The sequence below is a fragment of the Polyodon spathula genome, chromosome 2 (genome assembly GCF_017654505.1).
Source record: "Polyodon spathula isolate WHYD16114869_AA chromosome 2, ASM1765450v1, whole genome shotgun sequence".
NCBI lineage: Eukaryota > Metazoa > Chordata > Actinopteri > Acipenseriformes > Polyodontidae > Polyodon > Polyodon spathula.
The window spans coordinates 88,964,714-88,986,832 of record NC_054535.1 but is presented as its reverse complement, the minus strand read 5'-3'; the positions used below and the strand labels follow the sequence as shown (position 1 = coordinate 88,986,832).

Here is a 22,119-nt window from a genome sequence, read left to right as displayed (position 1 = left end):
AGAAAATCATTTAGGGTGAGCAGTCATTGTGTGAGATGAAACTAAACTTTTTATCTTACACCACTATGTGTTATATACTATAGTTAAATAAGAACAACTATATGCCGATTGTGAAATTCAAAGACTCACCAAATCAAACAGTAAACTGCATAACTAGCGACATTTCCATCTGATACAAACTATCCAAGTCAAATAATACAAATAACGTTTAGTTGGCTGTCTCACGCCAATGTTAGGGTCTACTATATATTATATTCTGTTTACCTTTTATATTTTTTATTCAGCATATTTAGTAAATAAATAAAATAAAAAACTCTTGCAGTGTCATAACCAGAGCTGATATTCTACCGAGGTCAAACATTACATAGTCAAACACAAATTTTCCAGTGCAGTAAAGAGAATACACAAACAGTCAAACTGATGAACAATGTGTTGAACACCCCAGTGGAAATGCTACATTATGAAAATTATAATAAACCCAGGTCATGCAGACAAACAATTTGGTTTATGTCTTCTTCAGTGTTATGACATTTGTCTACTGGTTTCTTATTTCGAGTAAGGGTTGCATTAGCTTTAAATTTAATTCTTATTATTTTCTCATTATTTTATTTGTTTTACATCCAGGATATACATGGTAGATGGACTGGCCTACTGCACCCAAAGTGAATAGGTACCAGAAATCATCATTGTCATGTCTTCACAATAAACAAATGCTGATGATAGGAATGAAATAGATTTTACAACCTATAGCACCCTTTAATGCAGTAACCTTAACACCGATTAGCCAAAGAATTGAAAGTATCAACCACAGTGGACCAGGGTAGTTGTCCTATAAACTCGTACCTCTGTTTGGATTGACAGGCCTGTTAGGTTAGGATTTGTGTGGAGTATTATTTGAGAATACCTGAACTTAGTTATCCAAAACACACACACATATAGATATGAATGCAACAAAGGAAAAAGGAAATCATACAAAAACATTGACAAGATCCAGGTATTCATCTCAATGTTTTTGACATTAAAAGTACTGGTTTCTGTTTAAAATTAAATGTTGTTTTGTAGCCAGAAATGCATTCCCTGCTCCCCCCTACTGAAAAACAGGCAGTTTGAAATAGGCTCTCAACAGGCCAGGCACTCAGCCCGTGTGTGAAAGCACTGTGTACCTTTTTCCTGAGGTCTCTTCCGGCTGCCGTTGCTCTGGGCCTCCGGTTCCGGTTTCACCACTTCCTCCTCCTCCTCCTCTTCCTCTTCCTCTTCGTCCTCATCCTTCTCCTTCTCCTCCTCCTTCTCCTCCTCATCCTCCTCTTCCTTCTTTTTCATCTTCTCTACTACTTGTTTCTCTCCTTTCTCCTTCTTTTGTTTCCCAGAATTCCTTTTGGTTTTGTCTTTTTTCACCTTATTAGCCATTGCTTCCAGATATCCCTCTGGATACTGTTAAATAAATAAATGTACTCATTATTTTACATAATGAACCGTAAAACTACTATATTTAGCCCACAGGGGCAACTTCGTGTATACCTTAGTCCCCTTGTGGTTTCACTGATCCAAGACTTCTGCATTTGGTTTTTTTATACAAGAACCGCACATCAAAATGTCACACGAGCAACAACATTCCTTATTAGGTAGTACCCAATCTATTTATTGCAGGTATGACATCTTAAAACATATGGTAAAGAGAATGGCATAATCATGAAGCTGGGAGTAAAATTAACGTACTTGTTAAAAACAAAAGCTAGCATATTCTAGAAAATGATGGAAACTTAATAAATATATCCTCCACTGGTCATTTGATCTGAACAGTGGGAATCTAAAAACCACCACTGTTTAAATCATTAAAATAATAAAATAATATTCTTGTAGTTCAAAAGTAAGTAAAATGACAGGTTTGGTACTATGAATTGCCACTGCACAGATCAATTGAACTTACCTCAGTGTCTGTACACATTTGTTAAATGAAGAGTGACAGCAAGTCATGTGACAGGTGATTACAGATGTGTGTCTACTCAAAAATGTTTGGCCATTTCCCACCTGCACTGACAGGCCAAGTTTATTTGTCCTCTCCAGCCCTTCTGGCGTCCAAGGCGCTGGCTCCAAATCATCACGTCTCAGCAAGTAACGCCAAACCAAGAAACCACACTTCCCAATTTCTGGCCAGTATTTCACCACCTAAATCATAGGAGTTCATTACCAGTTTAGGAGTTTATCACAACATTCATTTCATACAATTTTACTGATATTAGATTGAAAACTACTTCAGGGGATTTTGTTGTAGCAGGCTAACCGTCCAGCATTTCACTTCTGGCAACCTGGGTTTGAATCTGATGCTTTTTTGAGCACTTAAATGACAAGTACATTTTAAGAATGGGCAGTAAGGATTCTTAGAGCATCTTCATGTATAAACATTGTTTTGTTCAGCATTGTATGTTCAATTACAACTGTTAATTGAAAATAATTGGCTTATGTTTAATTAATTCTTCCATAATGCAGCATTCAGTGCACTGCACTTGCTGATTGACTGCTGTGGTGTCTACTGGTGATCCAAGATTTTTGGTGTTACTGTCTATATAGAGAAATAAAGAAAGTTTACACCATTCAAGCCACATTCTCCTGATCAAGAACAGCAAAAGTCATTTGAAGACAAACTTTGTTGACTTACTTGATATACACAGTCATGTACTAATCAAGGCACAATTATAAAGAAAAACAATTAGTATTAAAAGGCCCATCAAAAAGCTACTTTTTAAAAGCCACTTTCTCTGACAAAATAGCAAGCTGTGAAAATATGAATACAATTAAACTTCAAGTGCAAAAACTAACAATAAACTACAATATACACAACTACAACATGCACAGCGGGCAACAGTTACATTTTTTCCTACTCTTTTCTACGCTAAGAGGACACAATTGTATTGTAAGTAGTTGAGGTTCTTATATTTCAGGTCATAAATCAGTAAATACCTTCCAGAAAGTGACAAAAAACAAAATATATATGTCAGCAGTCCTCTTTCCCACCCAAAGAGTTTACAAGCAAGGGTTCGTAACCCACTAACAGGTTTTTGTTTTATAACATAAGGTGGCCCTTAGGGACATCCAATGAGACTTTAAGCCTCCATACAAAATGTAACTGAAGGGCATGGTGTAAGGGGAATGGTATCTATGGTGGAGCAGTTAGTGCACATGAAATAAAATGGATATCTGAAAAAGATCTATGTCATCATATGGCCAAAACACTGTGGCAGTGACATTTTTACTTGACAACCCCTGGTAGTGGAACTTGACAGAAGGAATCAAAGAAATTAGCTGTGTACCAACTGTCAGTACACTGTCTTCATCACTGATATGGACAGAGGTTAAATGAGGCAGTGCAACATTTAATGACAGTAGCGGTGATGGATTGACATGTATATGCTCCCCACAAGGGGATGTTTAAAAAGAGAACTGATTGAAACAAATACCTAGAGCAGTAGGTGTACCGAGACAGGACCAACTGTATATAATAACTGTATGTACTTCACGCATCTTTGTGACTAATGGCCTTGAACAAAATACTACTGGTTTCTTTTAATGAACCACAGCTGCTGCTCAGAAGCCTACTGGCATGAAAACTGAGCAATCTTTCCATAAGTTGAAGGGGAATGTTTTAAAAATGTTGAGGTGAGGTGACCCTGCTGTGAACTAAGGAAACTGCCTTGTCTGACAAAAGACTATGTCAACTTGTAACAGGCAATTTTTCAGGAAGCATTACGCCACAGCTGCCTTTGTGGACTGGAGAGTGAGCACACCTTGTAAATCCCATCGTATCGATTGCCCTCTTCGGGAGCATACTTGCTGATGCGGCGCCCCTTGGAGCTCCGGACCACGCGGACAGGCTTGCCAGCCCGCCAGTTCCTGGACTCTGCTCCGTCCTTGTCATTCAGAGGTGCGTCACAATTGAGTGCCAGCGCCCTGAAACAAGCACAGCGGTTTAACTTCCTGTTTTATTTCTTGCTCAGTACTGTACATCCAAAGAAGGAGTGTCTATAGTATCTTTTTTTTTTCAGCCCATGGCTGGCTTCAAAAATTACATTTCAGGCAAACTTGTCTACAACTATTTTTCTGAAGCTTTGTACCTGAAACTTGACCAGACAGCCTGTCTAAGGCTTGTTCTAGGGAGGGCTATTTCAAATCTTCAAATGATCACTTTTATTTTGTGGTTATTCATTTTACTGCCAGTATTCAATTACTTCACATTCCTGGTGCCTTGTCGTTTCCTTATTGTCTGACAACCTTTCCTCAGTATCTGAATCTAAACTAGAAATGTGTGCATTTGTGAACAGAAACACAGCATCTCGCACGTAACAATACAGTGCACCCACTCACTGTACGATCTTTGAATGGGAGCTACAGTTTCAAAGACATGAGCAATTCATTTAACAGCAGATAAAATAACAATCCATATACTTAAAGAGAAATGTACCTGTTCATGTGGGTCAGTGTTTGGTCAAAGGAATGCTCCCCAATGCGTTTGTTACCAGAGAGATCTCTACCTCCACTCCCAGTGTAGGTAAACTCATCTCCCCTGTCCTAAGAGAAATATAGGAAAGCCTTGATATAGAAATACAGAGGAGAATCCTAATGCTGACGGAATAAAATAACACAAAATCTACTGTTTTGCTCTTTCTGAAGGCCTTCAAGACACAACATATTTTTTCACCCTGTTTTAAAAGCTTCTGATGGTTCTATTAGGAATCTGTACAACTAACACAGGAAACAAGTATGTTTTTAACAGATACACTCAGCACCACGCCTGTAAATACAAATCACGTGAGTGTCATGACAAAGTACATAACAATGACCTGCACACGTACAGACAGGTTCTGCCATACATCCCTAGGTTATGAAACTAATAACTTGTGCAAAAGAATGTTTTCTATATAAGGCACCCACCACTTCATCTTCAAACCCTCCAGCTAACACCAATGAATAGGATCCGTCATTACTGCGGCCATGGATTCCTCCCACGTGCGGTCTGTGGACTCCCACTTCACTCACCTGACAGAAAGGAAGGAAAATTGTGAAACCCAGCACAAACAAAACCAACAATAGTCCTTGAGTAACCGTATTCTAAACAGAATCTGAAAATGGTAAAGCTTTGTGGATGTGAGGATGGAATAAAGGACCAGGCTACAGACAGGCATGTTGCGCGCAGACAGGGCCATGTGAACTTCCACACACGGCTCTGTAGCTTCTCCTCTGGACTAATCTCAAACATCCTCTAACAGAAACCGACACTGTTCCAAAAGTTTCCAAATTGTATTGTGGTATAGTTACTGTAGAGGTCAAAGCACACAATACTGGGGTAACTGCCTATTTCTGAAAATGTTATAATTTACAAACACACGTTCAATCTTTTCAGACTTTTGGAAATTGCATGCTTTTTATTGCACAGAGGCTGTGGTCTAACGGGTAAAATAAAACAAAGTCAGAGTAGCCAAGGTATGTAAGATTAAGTAAGACATAGACTGCTTCATGTGCTAAGATGTCTTAAAGTTTCCTTTGGGAAACACGACCAACTCTGCAATTAGATAAAACCTGATTTGGTATGTATAGGGTTAACAAAATAAAGTTTTATTCTGGTCCACACTTACACCCGTAACCTAAATAATTAAATACCTCTGATGTCACAATCAAAAATGTTTTTATCAAGTAAAATCTCTCCTTATTCTATTATATAATAACTGAATAAACTTGCCTGCACTCTGAACTTCCACGTTGTTCCGACTGGGATGCCAGGGATAGGTCCATAGTGGTTGGAAGGTACGATTGTGCATTCCTTCGTACGGCCCACGCAGGCCATTCCCTACAACACAAACCAGCAGGGCAGTCATGCGATCCTGGCTCACACAGAGCACACAGTGTTATGACAACTTTAAAACTGGAGATAAGTGATCATGACATCTGAAAAGTGAGAATCTACAGATGCCTTGTGTGTGCTTGGTATTCTACTTTGGTCAAAGTATATCCCAAGAATTGGAAAATTTTATTACCATTACTATTTATTTATTTATTTGGCAGACACCTTTAATGATGGCAACTCACAGGTGCTACAGGGCATTAAAAGGTTACAACATAACAGATAAAAAAGGAGCCAAAAATGGGAGACTTGATTTACCCAATTTAGATTTCCATTTAAAAAACTGGAACTACAGACATTAGAAAACAATTCAGTCTGCCCAGCTTTTATCCCTTGCCAGTATAAAATTAGTTATGATTAAAGTCTGCATAGGCAAAAGAAATAATAAATCAGTTATCTAGGGTTAAAAACAGAAAATATATAAATCACGTTATTCTTTGTAAAAAAACTTTTTTCAACAATCTTACGAGATTATTGAAGTGTGTACTAAGACTTTAGTGTCTAGAATCAACACGTACATACACAGATCTGCAGAATAATTTTCGCCCTGTCACCAAACCATTCCCCATTATCTTCAGTTGTTTACAGTTGTCTCTTTGGTTCTGGATGAATGAGTCCAAATTACCCAGAGCTATCATTAACTTTTTTTCAAGTACAACAAAGTCTATATGCAACTGATAAGAACTCAAGATACAAGTACAATAATAACTGTCAGCTGTGATTTAAGGGGACATGGGCGTTTTTTAAAGAACAGAGAGCTTTTAGATCATCTCAGCAACTGACTTGCTTTTTGCTGGAACAGCAGCTCAACATCCAACAGCTATTCTGCTTAGAAAAACAAACATGCAAAAGCAACAGTCTAGTCATGCTGGAGTGGGCAAACCATCAGATTGCAAAACACCTTTTGCAAAAAAAAGGCAATTCACATTGCAGCAAATACTATCAACTAAACCATTTTTAAAATAAAAACAAATTGAAAATACTTAAGCAAACCAAACTTCTGTTAAATGACCTCACTAATATGACAAGTATAATTCACCAGCTGCGATATATTGCATAGGTAGTGTGTGTATATTTATATATATATATATATATTATATATATATATATATATATATATATATATATATATATATATATATATATATATATGGCTCTGACGTGGTCACAAGATCCTCCCTCATTTGTCTTTGAAGCCATTAGAAATAACAACTAATAATAAAACAAAACATCATGGGGAAACTTAAATACATCGTTCTGATTTTGCAAGTTTGATCCAAAGCCTGTTTTAAAAGCATTTTATTTTTCCATTTGCATTCCCTGTAATTCCATTACCAATGCTCTGTTTCTGTTCAAGGTAATAAGTCCCCACATTCCCCAAACTGATTATGTGTCTCTTACCTTTATTGTTTGTCTGTTTTCTATACATGTTAGCAAACCATACCCACATTTCACAAAATCCTTTTTTTTTTGTTCCTGTAAATGTAGTGTTCAAGGAGGGACAATGGTACCTCAGTGTTGACCTGAACAAACAGTGACCCTGTCATTTAATCCGGGGCCTCCTTTGAGTAGACTTCTAGTTCTGTCAAACTGTGTGGTGATTCTATGATGTGCATTGTCTACTGCAGCTAATCTTACTCATTTCACTGGAGCGAGATTAACCAATAGCAGTTTAGAAGAAAACAAGCTAAATGTCTGAATGCTCCTATCCATGATAAATAAGAAACCGAAAGGAAGAAACGACTTGTAATTTGAGGGTAGTTCTGAATAGCTGTAACACAGGTCACAGAGTACACTGCACATCTCTACTCACCTTGCCCCAGTCTCGCTGGCTTTCAGTGTGTGCAGACGGCATCTTGGCCTTCTTTTTACTCTGCTTTAATTTCTCTCCTGCTTTCACAACCTCACTGGTGTCATTTTTGCAAGTGGGGCAGTACCTAAAAATGATAACATCAGTTATATGTGTATGTTCAAGTGTGATAGTGAGAACAGCTTGATAACAGCTGCTCAGCAAATACAATGTTTTTCATATCTGACAAAAAGCAAACAAAAATCAAAAACTACTGAACAGTGAATTTGTGAAAGGCCCTTATATTGCAAAGTGTTATTCATCTAGAGGGCATAACATTATTTGACCCTGGAACATTTAGCTACATTGCCTAGCCTTAAAAAACACAAATACCCCCAGTAGCAAGCTAGCTCTCTCTCTCACTATCTATATCTATATAATGTACATATAATAAGCCTGTGGTGTGCAGCCCATGAAGTGCCCCCATCTTACTTTCAAGTTAATGTGCTGGTTGTAATGTATGACTAATAACCATTAATATGTAATCCAACCCATTGAAACCTTTATATTTTACACATCCTGAAATCAGACAGGAGCCAAGCTTTGCTACACAAATACCAGCAAGCAAGCCAAAATACAAATTAGCCGCATAGCCTTTCTGTCCTGTTCAGATATGTGTACATGATGGTATAACTCATCATGCCATGACTTTTTTCTTTCTCTTTCTAAGTGAACAGCTGTTATTGTTCGGTAACACACTGACATTAAAACAGGACTGACATTTCTTTGACTGCTAGATGGTGCTTTTTTTATACTTTAGTGCAAAACAACAAGGGGCACAACAAGCAAGTGATGTAGTTTGTTTTATTACATATATAAGGGAAAGAGTTAAAAAATCTGGTACATAACAAAATGTTGATTTGATCTTAATTGAGATGCTGTAAGTGGGTTTCACTTCATTAATATTAAACTCAGTGTTAGAAAAGAACACATGGGGCGATGCCTGAACACACTTTTAAACAGAATCATGTAAAGTTGCCATGTTGAGCATGGCACAGCAGGAGAGGTAGCATTCTATTTAGCTTGGCAGTGACAATGTAAACTCTCGTCCTCCAATTGTAATTTGTTCTAATACTTACCAGTCCTCATCCTCGGGGATCCTGCTGAGCGGTGGATTGAGACAGTAGATGTGAAAAGCCATGTTGCACTCGTCGCACAGCAGCTGCATGTGGGCATCCTGCTTCCCGCCACACACGCAGCACGAGCAGAACCGGCACTCCGAGTCAGGGTCCGCCTTGCAGTGCTTGCACTCCGGCCCGCTTTTCCCTGCGTGAAAACAAAGGAAAACATGTCGCGTACCTCCCTCAATATGAGGCCTTGGTAGCTTGTAGCAATTGCTCAAACTGATACATCAGCATCATGGTTTTCCTCTACAGACATTCAATTATATATATAAGCATAGTTCTATTTTTGCAAATTTACTCCATTTAATTAAAAACATGATGAGTAAAAGCCCTACATTTTTTTTTTTTTTTTTTTTTTTTTTTTAAATATAAGCTTTGCTCCACAAAAACATTGGAGACAAAACACAGAAACCATTTTGGAAAATCTTGTCACTGCAAGTAAAGATTTTGGCAAATGTATTATATGAATTATTTAACTAGACAGTGGCCTGATTTTTGCTGCACACATTACTCATCCTCTGAATGACACTACAAAAACTTAAGGGCTTAAATAAAATCGAGGTGTTGCAGCTTTAAAAGAATCAACTAAATGAGCTAAAGACTGATTTTTTTTTTCTGTTGCATCATTTATTACTGAAATCTACAGTTGCAGAACACCATCCAAACTGATTTCAATGATGCGAAACTAAATATGCGTATAACTTGTGCGGAGAATTATAAAGCCTGCAATGATCATAGAAATTGACAGTGTTTTGTTTCTAGAGCACTACACAAAACAGGCAGAGTAAAATGACAGCCACAAAATTTGATAACACATTTACAATGCATAATCATTGTAGTGTTTTTAATCGATTAATGACAATGATCAATCAATCATATATTTTAGCTAACTTGCGTAGAAAAAGATTAAGCTTAACGATAACTGTTTCTGTTCATTCCTTCATGTTTAAAATGCTTTAACTAAAAGATGTGAAAGCACGAATGAAAAAATCAAAGTGGTGTGAAAACAATTTGTATTATTTCAATAGTCTTTTTTTTTTAAGTGTTCAATTATTTCACCCTTTGTTTTTCTCCCCAATTTAAAATGTCCAATTTAAATGCTGCCATCCGTTGCAACCCACAAACTATTGAAGATCAATGAGCATTCCACTGTTCCTGCAGTCAAGACAATCACCTCTTTACATCCATCAAACCTAAACAGTGGATGTACCAAGAAACCCTGGAGATGAGGCCCAGGCTGGATAGTCTCATTCTCATTCTCTGAGCAGTCACTGTAGCACTTTGATCCTCAGTTGAGTTCACTCCATAACAAGCTGGCACACAAAGATAGAATTCCCAAAGAACCCCCAGTAAACGATATTCGGATCAGCATACTCTTGATTGCATGACTTACCCTGCACTTAATACAGTCGTGTATTTACTAGGCCACTGGGACCCTGAATAATCTTTTTAAGCAACAGGACTCGAAGAAGAGTTACCGTCTGTTTAAGGCAGCTAAATATCCACAGCCATTGGGATGTTTTGTAATAAAATTGCTAAAAGTAATTAGTCTGCAACCAAAGATTTAATCTGTTATTGCTCTTGTGGTTACCTTATTATGTTCCTATGAAATTCAAATTAATTGTAACTGTATTTGCTTAGATCAAAATAGACAGACTGAACAAACTCAATAGGACACAGAGGAAAAAGCATTTAGCCTACATTATTTTAAAAACAGCATTCAGAGATTTGCTTTGCAACAGTTTCCCCACATACGGTTACGCAGTCTTAACTCTGAAAGTGACTTGGAGTTGTCAGCGATTACAAACCTGCCCGTCACTGCTTCTGAACATAAGCCCCATATTAGTTTCCTGAACACTAACTATTGAAGTTCTTATTACTTTGTAACACTCTCAAGGCATACGTTTAAACTGCCCGTCTGCAGAAGTCAGTGGAGGTGCCCCTGGTTTCTCTATCTTGTAGATCTCCTCCAAAAAGATGAGTTTGCAGTCATTAATCACATCCTCTGGGCCCCTGCAAACATACAAGACAGCTGCTGAAATATTTCAATGACAGGCATAGTATCTGGATCATTGCTGTAGAAGTAGGTATTCATTCACTCACTCACTCACTCAATCATTCTTACAGGGTGGCTAATACATCCAGTGGCCCTAAAAACATTCAAAGAATCTTTGACTTAAACAAGCATAATAATTGTTAGTGTCTCTGGTCACGTGACTGCATTATACCGACACAACTGTAGAAAAAAATATGTAAATTCTTTATTTGGAGCCAATTATTAAATCATTTTTCATATAGTATGTAAAACAGTCTTTAAAAAGAACCATTTTGAACTAATGTATGTGGTAAGTGTAAGGCCCAATTTTGATAAACACTCCAAAAACACAATGTTCAACCTCAATCTCTTTTGAACAGTTATGCTGGACACTGGCATGACTTGGTAAGTGCTGGTCTATTCATGGAAAGTGAGAGACAGAAGGAGTTTGCAAACCAAGAGAAACTGACTTCCCCTTTAATATAGAATACTTCTTACTCTGCATCTGTTTTCTGTGCATTTTCAATAATAACACTATGTAACACCATTTTTGTTCCTGGGTAGTAAGTGTTATTTCCTAATTGCTTATGCCTCAAAAGTATAGAAAATGGCTATTATTCCCCACAAACTTTGCTTTTGTGACCAGGACAGTGATATTTCAAAATATCACTATTTCCAATAAGAAAACAGGAGCTTTTGTGTCTTTTTGTTAACATAAAGTCAGAAAAAAACAACATATGAATCCAAATTAACATGTATTTATACTAAAGTAATACAAAAATGACTACAAAAGATTTAGAAGTGAGTAGTTTTTCGAGATTTACTATTATACTGTAAATTTAATTAAATAAGCATTCATTATTTCCTTTATAGTAAACATCCCCCCATGGGAGCTTACAATGGGGCGACAGAAACTACCTGTATAATATGAAACGTGAAATCTGTATGAAACAAAAACAAAAAATGTCAAAAGAAAAAGACAGTACTTCATAATTACTAGAATGCGAAGCATTTTCATTTTCTTAAAGTTTTTTTTTATTTTAACGCCTGATTTTCTGGAATGCCTGCACATATTAAACCCAACATGAATTGAATATGTGCTTATAATTAAATTAATCAGTTTAGAATTAATTACTTCACACAAGTATGAAGAATGAACTTTAAATCATTAAAAAAAAAAAAAAAAATTTTGTTTTATTGAAACTAGGGTTGTGCCAAAACTCTTGTTTTCCAAGTAATTATCTTTGAGAAATTGAATAAAACATTTTAATTACTCGATAAAAAAACAAACAATGGAGTCCCTCGGTTTCCCTAGTTTACACAATTACTGAGTACTAATCAATAACAATCTGGCAGTGTTATTTAATATAAAACCTGGCGTGATAAACTTAAAACTCATTTATATTTTATAAGCGATTATCTTACTTTTCTCTTATCCTTTTGATATGAAATTATAATTTTTTCACTTTCCTTTTTTTTTCTTCATTTTTTTTTAGAAATGTGGCACCTCTGCAGTGGACTGTGGGATTTATAGTCCTGGGCAAGCCGTTACCTTCAATTAAACTCAACAAAGAAATACAAATCCCAATTTCCACAGCGGTAGCTCGAGTCAGGTTTAATGAAAGGTCACGTTTACATGATGAATCAGTTGCTTTTGCAAGTTTGTTTTCCAAACTCTCAATGCAGAAGTTAATTGCCATTGATTGGTACTCAGTTGTAAAGGTGAGGGAAGGGCAGCTTTTCTTGTTTTGAAATCAACACATTAATAAACAGGTGTGTTTTGATTTGTTGAATACCTGCCGACAAATACTTCAGGCAATTTCTCAGAAACCGAGTATCAGCACACCCCCAAATTTCATCATTTCCGGAGCAGAACTAAATTTATCAAGATGACTGGAAACACAGCTTGTATATACAGTAAAGGATACAGCCTGCAGATGCGGAACACATCAACAGCTGCATTGCAGACAACCCTACACCTTACGATACTGTGAACATGTCAGATAAGCGGCAGGTTATTTTGGCTGTATTTTGTATTGCTTGTTTTGGAATGCAGGCTGACCTGTGCTTTCTTCTGCCAGCAGATCAGCCTGCTTTTAAACAAGCAAGGACGTTTGCTGTAATGATCTGCTGTACTGATGGCATGAAATGATCACTTAAGTTTCATGAGCTTACTTTAATAAGTGATACTTTCATTCTGAATATTCATTTCTATTGAATTAAAATGAATCGGTACATCTTGGCTATGTTAAGTGCTTTGGGTTTGGAAAAGCGCTCTATAACTTAAATGTATTATTATTATTATTATTATTATTATTATTATTATTATTATTATCATCATCTTGAGCTTTAGCATAAATGAACAAGAAATGTGGGTAGGTGAGACAGTTTCTCACATTATAGAATGGGACGAGTCCATGTGCAATTGCATTACCCTGTTCCCTTTCTCTACATATCTTTTTTTCTTTCTTTAGTCACATTTTCACTTAGTAAAAGCCTTGACAAGCTTAATTTCCGATTAACCTCAACCTTGCCTAATGCACTCTAACCTAACCTACTGAAATCTGATGATAGTTACAAGATGGTCAATGCTAGATAAATATATGTAAAAACTATAATCAAAATGCAAATAGATAGAAAACCAGAGCACCTTTTTCTATTTAATAAAGTACTCTATTATATTACATTAGTTGTGTACCTAGCAGTAACATTTAAAGTAAACCACTAGGTGGTGCATGCGAGTTATCATTTTAATGCTACAAATAGAAAAGACACATTCATTTTCAGTTTATTTTGTATATTTCCAGGTACGTAAAACCTGTATATAACATACCTGAATATATCTGTGTTCAATATTTTTTTTATGTATTTATGCTTTTACAAAGCATTCGTAATGGAAATATCTACAAACTGAAATCTGTGTTAGAAATATCATGGTCGCTACTGCAGTGAAATATTATTATTTTACACATATATTTAAGAGAGAGGATTTTGACATACAAAGATTAAAATAAATAAATAGTTTGAAAATAAGTTACTTGTTAGTTTTCTCTACATTTTCTCCTTCGTATCCTTCACAAGCTTAGGTGAATATGAAATGAAGCTACTCCCCAAATTTCTTTCTGGTATCTCAGGTGTAAAAACTTAGAGCAAAACATGGTGCCAAAATCACTTCACAAAGATTTGGTGTGAGTGAGCCCATTTGCACCCCCAAGGACCCCATAATCAGGCGCCAACGACCTTTGCCTCAGTGTTAGTGCCTTGCCCTGTGATCAAAAAAGGGTCAGTGGGTAAGCATTTTTAATGTAAACACTGGGAGTGTTAATCTGCTCTACACTGAAGGTCATCTTCATGATCAAGCCTCACTCACATGGGCTAGCAGCAGTTAGCAACAACAGAAAGGTCATCCGCCCAACAATAACCCAAACGCTGCATTCTTGACAAAGTGGCAAGTAAGTTTCGGGTACAAACCGTCATCTGTGCAGTTAAACAAACAGGACATGCACCACTGAATTCTATAACTGTACAAACTGACCAACGCTGTGGTCAATTGAAGCTTCACTCCGAATAAGCAGCTAACACTATTTCTAAGTATCAAAACTGATTAACATTCAAGGTAGAAATGGAATGTGTAAACATCTGAGGTCACCTGCAAACAAAACGCTTACAAGTGGCAATATACCGTCTACTTAAAAGTACAGACTAGCCTGTACAGTGGCAAGACACCAAGTTCCCATCCAGTCTTTCCCTGTGCATCATTTTGCCTCGCCCTGTCTGTTCCTGCCACACACGGATGCACAGGGGGAGGGGGGAGGGGGGAGGGGACGGGACAAATGGGGCGCGAGTCTTGCGAGCATATAGTCTACCACATAGTCTGCAAGAAGTCTGCAGTGAATATAGCATACAATTTCCTTATGGAAGTTTTAAAAAAGGCTATGCCAAATGGGCTTTCCAATAAGTCTGTCTATTCATATGAGCATATTTTAAATACTATGTAAGGAACAGAGTTGCTAGAATGTGATGATAAGGCATGGTCACCTACACTTAATATTTACAATAGTATACTTATAAGCAAAAGAGAATCTTGTTTTAATTAATATATGTGAAATATCATTATATGACATATATTAAGATTACATTAATCTTTTTTTAAAGCTGGGAAGTTCACACTTTTGACAGACAAAAACCATGCAGGTCTGGGGTATCTTTAATAATAATAATAATAATAATTATTATTTATTTTATATAGTGCCTTTCATTACAGAAATCTCAAAGCATTTTACAGAAAGATTAAAACAAACCTAAAAACAATAAACACATTCAGAAACGCCAGTTGATAAAAATAAAGTCTTTAGTCCAGATTTAAAAGCCTCAATAGTTTCACAGTCCTTCAAATGTCCAGGCAGGTTATTCCACAGGCGAGGGGCCACAGAACAAAAGGCCCGATCACCCACAGTGTGCAGCCTTGTCCTCGGCACAAGCAGCTGAGCACTACTAGCAGACCACAAACTCTCAGCTGCGGCACATAATGACAGCATGTCCTTAAAATAGATTGGACCAAGCCCGTGTAAGGTTTTAACGGTTTTACTGGCAACCAATGAAGAGATGCTAAGATTGGGGATAGGTGATCATGCTTTCTTGTTCTCATCAAAACCCGTGCAGCACCTTTTTGCACAAACTGCAGCCTATGAATTAGTTTTGATAAGACACCAGAAAGCAGAGCATTACAATAGCGCAACCTTGATGAAATAAAGGCATGCATTCGTTTTTCGACATCAGGCACAGATAAAGATGATCTAAGACGAGCAATGTTTCGTAACTGAAAGGACACTTTGCAGATGTTCTTAATGTGAGCCTCAAAAGAAAGGGTAGAATCAAGTCTCACACCTAGGTTAGTAACTTCAGAGGTTGGACTAATCTCACGACCATCAATAACCAATTTTAAATTACCAGCTGTGCTAACCTGATGGGGAGAACCTTATAACATAACCTCTGTTTTATTACAATTGAATTGCAAAAAATTTTGCTGCATCCGAGTTTATATATCAGCTAGTTATTGAGTACAGAAACAGCCAAAGAAACATCAGGTTTAGTCTGTAGATAAAAGTGTGTGTCATCAGCATAGCAATGATAATGAATGCCATGGCGTCTGATTATTTGACCAAGTGGAAGCATGTAAATATTGCCACAGTGTTGCACTGCTCAGAGGAGTTCTTGTTGGGCACTGCGCGGGTAATCGTTTCTACCCGTAGTATGTTTAATGGTGTTGAAGTGTGTAAGTGTGAGAAATAAATAAAACGTGAATGAGTTAGGAGCTACACCCCCAGCCGAAGACAATGACGTCTTTTCCATATGAAGCCCAGTGCTTTCAATCAACCTGCAGGGAGAATACTTCAGAAACAGTTTTTGATCTTGAATGTAGGGAGGGGAGGAGTACTACTGGATAAATGTTAAATCAAGCATGGGGGAATAGTTCCTTGTGCATTTCTCTCTGATAAATGTCCTTTTGCATTATGAAGGCACAGTGCATTTCTTAACAGAATAATCCAGTAGATACAGGGTTAAGGCTCTATTACTTACACTAAAAACCTCTGCTAATACACTCATTACAAACTGCTCCATTGAAAATATATTTTCTCATCAATGACTGCACATCTTCAGCTGAAAGAATCCATCAGCATCAGTGCAGAGATGACTTCATCACTAATTAATATTTTCTGATTGCTGGATAGATACTGTTAATCTAAAAACGTACAACGGAAAGGTTTTAAAAAAGTAATTGTGTTATTTAGTTTGCGGTTCTAATCTTGTTTCTGTTGCTCATCACATCATTTATTTAAAAAAAAAAAGTTCAACTCAGCAAAGTTCATAGCCACAATGCTTAGCTGCAAAAGACTATTTCAAGAAGACTTTAGTTCAGTCTCAAACAAGGGCTTTTTGCATCATCAATGTGAGACTGAAGGTTACAGTGTGAGACCAATTTGAATATTAGTATTGAATGACAAACTCTCTTAAATTGTTGATTCATATTAATGTTCCCTTTGCGGTTAAATATACAAAATATACATTCTTACCTTTAGCAGTCCAAAAGCAATACATCATCACTTTAAACCACAGTTGCGTGATGCACGTGCGTGAACTATAGATGGTAGAGTGGACAGAAGTTAGTGAACTTAGGTAGGGGTTTCAGTAAACTATATTGTTTATTATATAGCCACATACTACTTCCCAAAGTGAAAATCCAGGGAATAGTAGGGAAGAGCACAATAATGCAAGTACTCTTTGAAAAATAATAAGCAACACACATTTAGTAAGAGATTATCTCAGCCACACGTTCTCTGTGAGATATTAGGCAGAGTAGATTGATGGCCCTCAGAAAGCAGAGGCTCCTTAGTGATGAGGATATCATCCAACTCCACCCATCAAAAAAGACTAATGCATTTTCTACTCTCATTCTTAGTAATAATACATGCAGTTTTTCTGCCTAACTGCCTCAATAAATGATTTAATAGAACAATATAGCAGTTATAATCTTTCATGGACTGCCCAATTATGAAGACTGTGTGAATGTAGCTTCACTGTTTTATTAATTGACAGCAAACAGAACACTTTCATGTACAGTACTACTAACAAAACAAAACTGTCCCTGTTTAGAAACTTCCAAGCAGAATTTAAAGCTTTAGTCTGAAAATGTCAACAGATTTAATGGCCTGAGTCGAATTATTAATTTTTTTCCTTCAACAGTTTTTCATGTCAGTAGGCACCGACACATTCAATGACTCTCGACCGGAGAATCCCCACCTTGTAGTTATTTTAGTAACTCTATGGTGTTGATACTGCATATGGCAAGCAAGTTATTTTAATTCAAAATGGGTATCAAATATCCATCAACTTACACATCTCTGAATACTGTATCTCAATTGTTTGGAGCAATGCAATTAAGACAGACTTTTTAGTATCCATAACTAGCAACCATATTGTTTTATAGTCTGCCCCAGTTTATCAATGAAAAGTGGTCACTACATGCCTTATATTTATGACAAATAATAGTCAAAGTGGTGCGTGTAATTAACAAAAAACAGATCTGGAACACTTGAAAAAAAACACCGTCTTTTCTGGTCATTTCAGCTGCTGTTCTGTTGTTGGGTAATTGTAATCAGAATTAAATGTATATATCTTTAAAATACATAAAACACATCTCAGAAGTCATTGTTAACTATATTGTCATTTGTTATAACTGTACTTTTTTGTAAGCAAACAGAATTTTAAGTTTTTTCTGAAACAGAACGCACCCTCAGACAAAAGTTATGATAAACTCTATAGAAGACACTATTTCTGCCAGTCTGAAATGTCATTATTTTCTCTGTTCGGAACTGTAATTTGTTTTGGTTTTAAAATGTAAAATCGCTCATTTACCATGGCAGCGAAAATGTTAAAGTAAATGTGCGACATAAACCTAGATAATGGGTTTACGTGCTCAGCTCGCCAAGGCTTTGAATACTACTAGCTGTATTTCTGGATAAGCTGTAATCTGTCTCAGAAAAGACCAATTAAGACAAAGACGGCTGCAGTGGGTGACGTCAGACCAGAAACAGGAACCAACACAAAATAAACAGAGACGTGGAGTTTGGTAAAGCTGTGCGCGTGGTTGCGCTCAGCATTTAATAAATGAACAGACAGAAAATAAAAGGTTGTAAGACAAACAAAACACAGGACACGGCACTTTAGCCAAAATAAAGAGACAAACAAAACGTACTAACACTAAACAGACAGACAAACAAGTGGACGAACAGACAAACGGTGAGTTTAAATCAATTATTAACTTTAGTTTTTACTTTCTCCTTCTCCACACCCATTCTCCACTCACCGAACACACAACCCCGAGCGAGTGAAAACATGCTGCTTTTATGCAGCTGTACCGAGACTCGATTGCTAATCAATCATTCAATTGGAGTCTCGGTACAACTGCATGTGAATTAATAAAGTGCAATTCCGTGTGCTCACATATTATTACATTTGGCCTGCACATGAAGTGCTGTGCAATCCTCGTGCCTAAATAAAATATACATTTTAAACCACTTGTGTTACACAGACCCATTTATATCCCATGTACCAATGACCATACACCAACATTAACACACTACACGTAACATACAATGCAAATAAATAGCTCAGGGGCAGGGCACTTTGCCACAAAAGTCTAGTGAATATGAACCATTGTCACCCTAGCTGAACACGTAGGCACTGTAGCAGGACACTACCTAACAAACCAGATCAGTTCCTATTCACTGTGTGATGACATCAGATTAGGATGTGCTGCCAGTGGCTACGGCAAATAGGACTACTAACTGGTATATACTCTGGGGACCGGATGCCAAACAAACATCAGACTCAGTGCATCTTGTTTGCTTCTCAATTGTCAGCAAGGAAGCTCGCACAGGTGTAAAAGGTGGGATTAATAAATCAAAATTACAGTAGAATCTCAGAGTTACAAACACCAAACTTACAAACTGAACGGTCAACCAAACACCCCCCTTTGAGACAGAAGTATGAAATCACTCATCCATGTCTACACTGCAACCAGAATCCAGTTTGAAAAAGTGCAAGTTTAACCTACTAAAACGGTAAGAACTGGGAAACTCGCAACATGTTGCACTTTCAATTGAAAGAAAACATTGAGAATATTTTTAAACTTCACAGTGGTATGATCCTCAGCAATGGGAATACAGTATCTGGTAATTGTTGGGGATATTAAAAGAAGGGGAAAAAAAAAAAATCAAACAATTTGTAAAAGAGATGAAAGACAGCAAAGCAATAAAAACAGATGTATCATAAATCAAACCTGCTGCTGATTTTGAGAAAGCAATCCATAAGCAACATGCCAGTCACGCAGAAGGTAAAATTACTAGACCAACAAATGTATCCAGACAGAAGTGCGGCAGATTTCAAAGCAAGTACAGGCAATTTTAATAGGGACATTTAAGTGCCCCCCCCCCCACATTTTGGCTGATTGAGATAATGCACAAAATTGTGTTAGAGTCCTTGGAACACTGTCTACTTTTGCAGCTCATATCTTATGAGTATATTAAGTTCTGACAAGGAATGTTTATGGAAATAGGCCCTCCTAACACAGAACCAAAGACAATTTCTTACCCTAAAAGGATTTTCACTCTGACTTCCTTATTTGTTCTCGAGATCTCTTTCAAAGAGGTGATTTCTGCATCGAACCAGAAGCCTCGCTCTTCTGGAACCTCAATGTTGTAGTTCACCATTACCATCTGGCCAACCCGAAGGTGATCCCATTTTAAAAGGGTTCGCGCACGGGCCCGAACGTCATCCGCACACATTTCAACAACACCATTTTCAGGATAGCTGCAAAAAAAAAAAAAAAAAAAGGGGAGAGATGCATTAGATTTATTTAAGAGTATAAGCCCCAAACAACAGCCATATTAAGCCTATTTCCTGTATAAAATTAAACAATTGCTTGTTTAGTTGAGAGGTGGTTCTCACATCATACTAATTAGAAATGGAGGAAACAGAATTTTTGTGAACAAGTTTTATCATATTGAAAGCAAAAAATCCCATCAAGACCCCAATATGGCACCCATCATAGGTCAAAGGTCAAAGTTAAGGGTTTTGCTCACAGAGTTTTGTCTACACTGAGAATTTGGCAGTTTAAATGATTTATCAGATAGTTGTAAATGTAGGAGTGTCATCAGGTTGACAAACTCAGAGGGAAATGTTTAAAGGGGTACTCTCATTGGGGCTTTGTAAGATTAATTATAAATGTGCAAACAAAATATCTGACAGGCATGCTTGCCTTTACTTGTTATAGCTATGCAAATGGTCAGACTGTTGTGCTGCTAGTTCACAGTTGGACACTGCACGTTGTACTCAAAATGACATTTCAGTGTGACAGCAATCAGGAATCCAGTTTGTCTAATATCCCTCTCTCTAATTGAGCTTGTGTACTTTCAGGGTTTGAGATATTGATTGTATTATGCACATATTTTGTGATGGACTCTCGACCGTACTGCAATGTAATTTCTTGTACACAGGCAGAGAGCAGGAGCACATTAGGGGGGGTACATGCGTTTACACAAACTGAAAACGTGAAGGGTGTGGCAAGATAGAATAAATGAAGTCAATCAGGACAGCAGAATTCAGTTAAGATAAATACAATCTGAATGAGACTTCCCCTTTAGTTAGCAAAAAGTTCCAACAGAACTGGTTTCATTGAACCATTGCTGTTTTGACACTGTTAGACCAATGACATTCCAATGAGAAAAATGACCTTCATCTACGGTTGCAGCCTTGGTTGGCCCAATATTTGCCCAACATTATAAGGGTGCCTGGGATTGACACTAAATTCAGGTATATCAGTGTTTCTAAAACACCAAAACCATGCACTCCAAAAATAGTTACTGTTTTTTCTCAGGTCTATGCCAAAGTAATTTGTCAGTTGTTGTTTTGGGATTTTTTTTGCACCAAAAGTGTGTATTAGCCTGAGACAGAAATGGAGTTTAAAAAAAGAAAAAAAAGCAAGGACACAAACTGATTGCAAAGGTTGACGACGTGGAAAAAAAAAAGCATCAGCTTTTTAACAATAAAGTAATTATATCCCTTCCTTACCGTTTTACGTGAACTTAGTGACAGCTGGCATGTAAAAACTGTGAAAAACTGTCTTTTCTAGAACCTGGTTTCTATATGCAATGGTCTGTTCTAATGTACTGTTTGACACATAATAACGTGCATTTACCAGTTCCCAACTGTACCACTCAATTGGTAAATGACAAGCGTCAGAGGTCCATCGGTTAATAGAGGGTATTTTATCTTACAGAATCCGATATAATAGATTTTACTGTATCACACAAACAGCCTTGAGTGTTATAATGCTATACAATATGTATGATATGGAAACAGGGTGATTGGATCAAACCTGCCTAGATAGTGTGAGATTTTCACAAATGGGAAGAAAGCACCTGGTTTGTCCAGTTCATTGAATTTGAAAACATACTAAAATGCTTTTGAGTCAAGTAAAAATATTAATTTTAAAAAAGGTATAGTGTATTATCATTTATTAAGCACCATTTTATTACAAACCTCCCACCATCAAGATTCTACAGGACACCCCCTCTACTAATGTCTTGTTGGCAAGTACATTCCCAAAGATTTATCTGAAATGTATTACATGCAAACGTGTAATTTCCATTTTGTG

At 37.0% G+C, this 22,119-nt stretch overlaps 1 protein-coding gene across 2 annotated transcripts in view; it reads right to left on the bottom strand.

Moving 5' to 3' along the window:
- LOC121303229 (E3 ubiquitin-protein ligase UHRF2-like) overlaps positions 1-22,119 on the bottom strand; it is a 79,277-nt gene that overhangs the window by 5,500 nt on the left and 51,658 nt on the right. For both annotated transcript variants that reach the window (XM_041233801.1, XM_041233810.1), the window contains exons 4-13: positions 20,055-20,273; positions 10,770-10,879; positions 8,822-9,008; positions 7,707-7,830; positions 5,732-5,839; positions 4,927-5,031; positions 4,457-4,563; positions 3,783-3,945; positions 2,029-2,166; positions 1,164-1,431 (exon numbers count right to left, since the gene is read on the bottom strand). In XM_041233801.1, coding sequence (XP_041089735.1) covers positions 1,164-1,431; positions 2,029-2,166; positions 3,783-3,945; positions 4,457-4,563; positions 4,927-5,031; positions 5,732-5,839; positions 7,707-7,830; positions 8,822-9,008; positions 10,770-10,879; positions 20,055-20,273 — 1,529 coding nt within the window. The remainder of the gene's footprint in view (positions 1-1,163; positions 1,432-2,028; positions 2,167-3,782; positions 3,946-4,456; positions 4,564-4,926; positions 5,032-5,731; positions 5,840-7,706; positions 7,831-8,821; positions 9,009-10,769; positions 10,880-20,054; positions 20,274-22,119) is intronic.